The sequence below is a fragment of the Zerene cesonia genome, unplaced genomic scaffold (assembly GCF_012273895.1).
Source record: "Zerene cesonia ecotype Mississippi unplaced genomic scaffold, Zerene_cesonia_1.1 Zces_u010, whole genome shotgun sequence".
Taxonomy (NCBI): Eukaryota; Metazoa; Arthropoda; class Insecta; order Lepidoptera; family Pieridae; genus Zerene; species Zerene cesonia.
Genome location: NW_024045140.1, coordinates 334243 through 342707, shown reverse-complemented (window position 1 = coordinate 342707; position 8465 = coordinate 334243). Strand labels below are relative to the sequence as shown.

The 8465-nt window shown below is 41.9% G+C and overlaps 1 protein-coding gene across 1 annotated transcript in view; it reads left to right on the top strand.

Moving 5' to 3' along the window:
* LOC119839216 (bromodomain-containing protein 8) overlaps positions 1-8396 on the top strand; it is a 13984-nt gene extending 5588 nt beyond the window's left edge. Inside the window, exons 6-18 of the mRNA XM_038365435.1 lie at positions 5-65; positions 530-602; positions 1394-1459; positions 1585-1728; positions 2548-2684; positions 3052-3179; positions 3608-3750; positions 3887-3988; positions 4377-4449; positions 5183-5282; positions 5587-5721; positions 6709-6817; positions 8217-8396. Coding sequence (XP_038221363.1) covers positions 5-65; positions 530-602; positions 1394-1459; positions 1585-1728; positions 2548-2684; positions 3052-3179; positions 3608-3750; positions 3887-3988; positions 4377-4449; positions 5183-5282; positions 5587-5721; positions 6709-6817; positions 8217-8336 — 1391 coding nt within the window. The 3' untranslated portion in view covers positions 8337-8396. The remainder of the gene's footprint in view (positions 1-4; positions 66-529; positions 603-1393; positions 1460-1584; positions 1729-2547; positions 2685-3051; positions 3180-3607; positions 3751-3886; positions 3989-4376; positions 4450-5182; positions 5283-5586; positions 5722-6708; positions 6818-8216) is intronic.
* Positions 8397-8465: the final 69 nt, after the last annotated feature.

Sequence of the window (8465 nt, the reverse complement as noted above, 5' to 3'; positions counted from 1 at the left end):
TACGCCTTCAGGGATATTGACATAAATATACCACCAGTGACGACCATGCACAAGGCTTCTCCTAGGTGAGTGGCATTCCCAATACTCTAGGGCTTTAAGACTAGCGGGCCGCCCCGGCCTCGCCCGTGGTACATATACAGCCTATAGCCTTCCTCAATAAATGGGCTATCTAACACTGAAAGAATTTTTCAAATCGGACCAGTAGTTCTTGAGATTAATGCGTCCAAACAAACAAACTCTTCAGCTTTATAATCCTACTTCCTTCTAATATGCGAAAGTCTGTGAGGATGTGTGTGTGTTTGTTGCTCTTTCCACGCAAAAACTACTGAACCGATTGCAATTCAATTTGGCACGTAGACAGCTGGACAACTGGAGTACCACATAGGCAACTTTTTATACCGATATTCCTACTGGAAACGGACTTACGCGGGTGAAACCGCGGGGCGCAGCTAGAGCTCCTATAAGAAGTCTTATTGATTGAATAAACGTATGAGTTGCGAGTTTCGAGCTTATGCAATTAATGTCTCAGGGTCGAGAAACAGTTTAAGAAGGAGGATGAACAGACAGACGAACCGGCACCGACTATACCAGAGGATATTAAGGTATTTTTTGACATTCTTTTTATATTTAATGCAATTCATGAGTGTGAGTTAAAATGTTATAAAATAAAAAATACAATTATTATATTTATCTTTTAATATATAAGAAAAGTCCAGTGTCATGATGTATGTTACCAATGAACTCTTCACCAACTCAACCGATTTTGATGAAATTTGGCATTTTATGTGTGATTTGGTCCAACTTAAGATATTTCGATTAATTATCCCAATATTTAATCATAATATTTTTGAATTATTAGGCCGGGTAAGCTAGTATATATTAAAACTAGCTGCACCCGGCAAACGCTGTTCTGCCTGACTCTTATCATTTAGGGGTATGAGAAATAGATGTTGGCCTCATAATTCCCAGACATACCCGATATGCACACAGAATTTCATTAGAATCGGTCCAGCCGTTTCGGAGGAGTTGCACACAGAATTTCATTAGAATCGGTCCAGCCGTTTCGGAGGAGTTCTGTAACTAAAATTGTGACCCGGGAATTTTGTATATAAGATAATTATGGAGAATAAAGAAATTTATAATAATAATAATAATAGAAGATATATATTTTTTACAAAAAAGAGGAAACTAAATCGCCTTAAAATTGTCAGAACTGGACGAAATTTACACGGAAGGCAACGGCTATCAAATGATAAGGAATCATCAAAATCGGTTCACCCAGTCGATAGTCAGACGCAACAAACACAAAAACAATTTTTTTTCTTTTTGTGAAAAAATAGTAATTCTCTCCAACTTTTTTTTATTTATTTATTTATTTGTTTATTCATTTCAGATGGAAACTGACGCGACCGAGCCAATCGTCGAACCGGACACCCTGGAAACGGCTGACGTGGAAATGGTAAAGATGATAGAAATTAATGAAAGTTCTTTTTATTAACAAATCCCCCCCCCTTCCTCCCTAAACATTTGATTTAAAGGATGAAAATTTCTGTTTTTATTGTAAATATCGCTTTTCCCACTTAGACGGAGGAAGTGCAAGTGGAACAGCCGGCGGAAGTCGAAGAGACGCCCCCCGCCCCGCCGGCGGAGGCGGAAGTGAAGGTGTCGTTCCCGGAAGTGAAGTTCCCGACGCCGGAAATAAAGGTTATACAGCCCGAAGGGCAGAAGGTAATCTATAATTTTTGTACTGTAACGGCAAAGGATTTGATTGTTTGTTTGTTCGTCCGTTGCCATTGAAAATGTAGACTGTTTGATAGATTCTGAGAGAGAGAGAGAGAGAGAGATTCATGGATTCTTGTGCTGTTAGATAGCAATATATTTAGTTGTGTAATATATCATCATCATCATCATCAGCCCTTATATGTTCCCACTGCTGGGACACAGGCCTGCTATGAGCGTTCAGGCCATAATCCAGCACGCTGGCCAAGTGCCGGTTGGCAGATGTCACATGTCGTCGAACTTTTTGATTATTGGACATGCCGGTTTCCTCACGATGTTTTCCCTCACCGTTTTAAGCAGTGGTGATGTTATCCACATGTGCAGATAAATTGAAAAATCAATTTATTTCCTGCACGCTCGCCCGGTCTCGAACCCCGACTTATCGATTTTGAAGTCCGAGGTTCTCACCACTGAGCCACCACTGCTGATATGTGTAATATATAATCATACTAATATTAGATATGTGAAAGTTTATAAGTATGGATGTATGTATGTATGGATGTTTGTTACTCTTACGCGAAAACAGCTCATCTGTATATGTATGGAATTCGGTTCTGAAGTAGATTATAGTCTGGATTAGCATATTGGATACTTTTTACCTGGGTACTTACTACGCGAGCGACGCCGCGGGCTACAGCTAGTGGGTAGATATTTTTCATTTTGATCTAATTTTTATCTTATGCCAGTGCGATAAATTGCTAGTAACGTAAAGTTCTATCAAAATCGGTCCAGCCGTCAGGAACGTTCAAAGTAATGGTATATTTACAGGTAAAAGAGGAAATACAACCAAAGGAACCGGAAATTCCGCCCGAAGAAGAGATGGTAGAAGTTGTAGAAGAAGAGAAGGAGAAAGAGATGGCAGTAGTCAACGAAGAGCCGCCGGTCAAGGAGGAGATCGTAGAGGAGTGAGTTTTTGTCTCTTAGGATGACATATTATCAATGTTTACTGGCTGGTAGAGATCGCCGTATGCTATAAGACCGTCTTTTATACAATTTTGTTTTTTTTTTTGGGTTTTAGAAATCATGTATTTAAAAAATAACTAACATAATATCGTAACATTATCATTACATAGTATAAAGTAAAAGTCGCCTTCCGGGTTCGTATGTATGTTTGCTTAAATCTTTAAAACTACGTGACGGATTTTGATGGTTTTTTTTTAAATAGATAGAATATTCATTCAAAAGGAGGGCTTATATGATAACATCTATTAAAGTAATTCGAATAAAACGCTTGGAAAGCCGCGGGCATAAGATAATTGCTTATAATTACAGATCACAATCGGAGCCGTTAGTGGAGGAAGGTCAGCATCAGGAAGACGAGCCACCGGAAGTAGCCGCGCTCGATGTGATGGAGTTGCAGCCTGAGGATATACCGCTCCCGCCGGAGGATCCGCCCGCTGGTGAGTGAGTGGGTGGGGGAGCGAGTGAGTGAGTGAGTGAGTGAGTGAGTGAGTGTGTGGGTTAGTGAATTGTTCGAATATTTAAAAAACGGACAAGAGAAAGAACGAATACTTTTAATCCTACTAATATTATAAATGCAGAAATTTGTGAGGATGTGAGTGTGTTTGTTGCTCTTTCACGCAAAAACTACAGAACCGATTGCAATGACATTTGGTACGTAGACAGCTGGACAACTGGAATAATATATAGGCAACTCTTCCTACGGGATATTCCTACGGGATACTAACAACATAGGCGGATGAAACCGCGTGGCACAGCTAGTCTTTTATAAAGTTCTAGAGAAATTTACGTTTTTTTTTTTCAAGCTTTCAAACAATTTTTAATTATTTATTGTTTAATGTTATAATAAGAAATCAATCAAATCAAGTTCCAGAACCGGTCAAAGAACCGACTCCACCGCCGGAGGTTAAGGAGGAGAAACAGGAGATAGTAGAAGAGAAGAGAGAGACGGAAGAGCAGAGTGGAGAGGAGAAGGTGTCGGAGGATGATAGAAAGGATGAAGATGCCGAGGTGGGTTTGACGCCATGTCCCCTTGTGTGCCCTATATGGGGCACATTTTACATTTATTTAAATTTTATTTCCTTTCTGAGAAAAAAAGGTGAAATGATAAAGGCTTTGAGTTTGAGTTTGAGTGAAACTCTTTCAGGACTCAATTCCACTGAAGGAGATGATAAAGGAGGAGTCGTTGGCGCAAGAGAAGAAAGAAGAAGACACGCACACGGAGACGGACGACGACACTCCCATGGAGGTGAGGGATCTCTTGCTGGCTTTTAGAAAACTCTTGCTGTCTCTTTTTAGGGATGCTTTTACAAGAAGTCATATTCGGTTTAAGAATCTTTCTTTATATAAAGGTGATGGATCTTGTAATATATGGGGAATTTTTTTCTTTAATGTCTTATTAGATTTGGTACGATATATTGGATTATTTAGATTCAAGAATCTAGAATCTTGATCGTTAACTTGTAGCCTGTGTTGTAGACAAGTTAAGAAAATATAGCCATTTCTAATAATGTCCGGTTTTTATAACGACATTAAAAATTATACCAATTAAATTATATAGATCGTAATGAATTGTGTTATTTACTTAAAATTGAAAGGAAAACGATGAAATAGTAATAATATAATTCTATTTACAGTTAAGTAGAGAAGAAGAGAAAGACGGGAAGAAGAAAAGAGATTATTCGAGAAAGAAAAAGTCGGATTCGAGAAGTGAGTGAAATTTCTGTCTTTCATGTGATTGTTTTTAACATGAAAATGAGGTTCCCTATGAATTCGACTGTATTTTTTTTTTGTGTGTTTTATCCCAGAGCTGGGTGAATCGATTTTTATGATTCCTTTTTTTTTGAAAGTTGTCCAGTGAAACAGATGTATATAATCTGATCCATACCCAACTGAGGGAGTCGGGACTTCACCTTTCTCCAACGAGTTATATCTATACTAATATTATAAAGCTGAAGAGTTTGTTTGAACGCGTTAATCTCGGGAACTACTGGTCCGATTTGAAAAATTATTTCAGTGTCAGATAGCCCATGTATCGAGGAAGGCCACAGGCTACATATGTACCAAGGGTGAGCTCGGGACGGACCGCTAGTTATTTATATGAATAAAGCTGAAGAGTTTGTTTGTACGCGTTAATCTCGGGAACTACTGGTCCGATTTGAAAAATTATTTCAGTGTCAGATAGCCCATGTATCGAGGAAGGCCACAGGCTACATATGTACCAAGGGTGAGCTCGGGGCGGACCGCTAGTTATTTATATGAATAAAGCTGAAGAGTTTGTTTGTACGCGTTAATCTCGGGAACAACTGGTCCGATTTGAAAAATTCTTTCATTGTTAGATAGCCCATTTATTGAGGAAGGCTTTAGGCTACATATGTACCACGGGCGAAGCCGGGGCAGAGAGCTAGTGTATGAAGAATAAATAAACGATTCTCGTCCGCAGCGTGCTCCGGGTCGGAGAGCGCGCCCGAGTCGCCCAGCTCGAGCGAGGCGGAGCGGCAACACCGCCTGTGGAGGAAGAGCGTCATGCTCGTGTACGGCAGGTGCGTGCGCGATTGTCAGCGCTGACTGTCAGTGCTGATTGCCGCGCAGAATTGATTGTCTGTCAGTGCTGAGTTTCTTCAGTGCTGACTGTTCCAGTACTGGCTGTCTTAAGTGCTGATTGCCTTTCAGCGTCGACTGCGTTTACATACACATATATTTTATTTGTTTCTCTTGTGCCTAATAGAAAAAAGAAATTAAATATATGTCTTTAATTACCTTTAAAAAGATGAAATATTATCAACAAAACACAATAGACAAACATAGATAAATAAAACACAAAACAATCAGAGCATGCGTTCCCAGGCTGTGCGCGCACAAGTACGCGTCGCTGTTCCTGCGGCCGATCACCGACGAGGAGGCGCCCGGCTACAGCTCGCTGATAAAGCGGCCCATGGACCTGTCCACCATCCGCCGGAACATTGACTCGGGGGTCATCAGGTGAGACTAAGCCCCCCCCCCCCCCAGAATACCCACTACATCTTATAAATGAATTTTTCTCAAACAATTAATGTATCGTTTGCGTATATTTCAACTTTTTTTTGTGTATAGATTGTATTTGTTTAGTTTAGTTAAATGAGAAAGATGAATGAATGATTTTTTGCATACAATTAACCCCAACACATGGGTGTACCATACGTCCCATTGACATCCCATTGATATAACAAACACAAGAAATTGGGCCAGCTCGTACCGGGAAAGTACCGCACCCCCACTGGAGACCGGCGTGAAGTAGCTTCTTACTAGCTTACTAGCTGTGTTTCGTTCGGTGAGTGGGGGAGCCGGAAGCCCATATCCTTTTCTTTAGTCTTCCCATTCCTTTCTTTATTCCTCTCGCCAATCCTTTCTTAATCCCTTTTCAAATCGAAACCGGCAATAGATTTGTAGAGGCGCTCGGTCTGCAATGAACCTTACGCCTCTCCAAATGTCCACGGACGGTGGTACCGCTTAACATCAGGCGACCCACCAGCTCCATTGCTGACGGTGACATAAAAGAAAAACTTAATTTGTACACCACGTAGCTGTACAACAAGCCCCCCTGATCCAACAAACTTGGATGTACAACTTATCCCCCCTGATACATCAAACTGAGGTATACAACCGGTACCCCCTGATCTAACAAACTTGGCTCTACAACTTGCCCCCCTGATTCAACATACCTGGGTGTACAACTTGTCCCCCTGATCCAACATACCTGGGTGTACAACTTGTCCCCCTGATCCAACATACTTGGGTGTACAACTTGTCCCCCTGATGCAACAAACTTGGTTGTAGAACTCGTCCCACAGATCCAAACTTGGGTGTACAATTTGTCCTCCTTATCCAACAATCTTAGCTCTGCAACATGCCCCCCTTATCCAACAATATATCCTTATCCAACATCCAACAAAATTCGTGTGTACAACTTGTCCCCCTGTCCCCCCGCAGAACGACGGCGCAGTTCCAACGGGACGTACTGCTGATGCTCTCCAATGCGCTTATATACAATAGCAGCTCGCACAGCGTCTACACGATGGCGAAGGAGATGTTCGAGGAGGTGAGTGGCACACAAACCTAACTCAAACTCAACTAAACTCACACTATCAGCACACACATGTCGAGGTGTACCAAGTACACTCGACATAACTCACACTCGGGGTTGCACTCAACTCACGCTATGACCACACACACGTCGAGGTATTCTATGTGTACTTGAGTTGGATGTAAGAAGTGAGCGACACTCAAACTGAACTCAAACTCATCTCAACTCACACTCATCTGAGCTCACATAAATGTCGATGTGTACTCCGAACTCAAACTCATCTCAACTCACACTATGAGCTCACACACATGTCGATGTGTACTCGAGTTAGATATACGAGGTCAGTATGAGGTGGTACTTAAAACCGACTCAAAATTAAACGCTCACTCAATACGCGTGTCAATTTAAGAATTGTACACCATCGGCGGGACACCCCGTATTTTGGGACATAGTTTTTACATTTTCTCAACATACAACTTAGCATCATCATCATCATCAGCCCATATATATACATATATATATGTTCCCACTACTGGGATATAGGCCTCCTATGAGGGTTCAGGCCATAATCCAGCACGCTGGCCAAGTGCGGGTTGGCAGATGTCACATATCGTCGAACTTTTGATTCTCGGACATGCCGGTTTTCTCACGATGTTTTCCTTCGCCGTTTTAATGCATCTTGACATATTTTACTATTATTCACTCGCTCGTATTAGCCGATAAAACGAAGTCACGTCAACTAGTAAAACTTGAGAAAAAATTGCCATATATTGTGTACGTTACCGTTAAAACCGCTTCACTGCGACGCGTTTTCTCCATAAACCGACGTGGACCAAAATAAAACTTCAGTTTCAAAAGTAATTCAAGTTTTTCACGCGTTTACTTGCTTGCTTTACGAACTGGAGGCCCGTTTCCTTTTTCGCACCCGTCTCGGTCCATTCCTTCTTTCCCTGACATAAATCCTTTCCTTTTCCCTTACCCCTCAAAAGCGGACAGCGTAGAGGCGCTACCTCTCCTCTGTTCATGGGCGGTGGTGATCACTTGCCATCAGGCGAACCACTAACTCAGTTGTCCGCTTTCATTATTAATTTTGACATACAAACTTATTTGTCGTAATTTGAGAACACGCGTCGTAAGGTTAAACGGGTTTCAGCTGTAATATATCGTATCTCCTAATATAATAAAGCTGAAGAGTTTGTTTGTTTGCCTGTTTGAACGCACTAATGGAAAAACTAAAAGGAGGAGGTCCTCCTGGGATTAGTGCGTTCATTATGTGCGATTAGTGCTGGTCCGATTTGAAAAATTCATTCAGCATTAATAGCCCATTTATCGAGGAAGGCTATTATAGGCTATATATGTACCGCGGGCGAAGTCGGGGCGGACCGCTAGTACATTTAAGCGTGCGTGCCCGCAGGCGCACGCGCAGCTCGGCATGCTGGTGGCGGCGCAGGCGCACGCGGGGCTGGTGGCCTGCGCGCCGCCCGCGCGCAAGCGCCGCCCGCTCGAGCCGGCGCACAAGCCGCCGCGCGCCTGACTCGCCACTCGACTTACAACTTTTTCAACACATTAGGAACAAATAAAGAGATAGTATTTTCTTGTGTTTGATTTTACGCGAGTATTATACATTTAGGAATTAAAAACTTTTTAACGGATTTTAAACGCG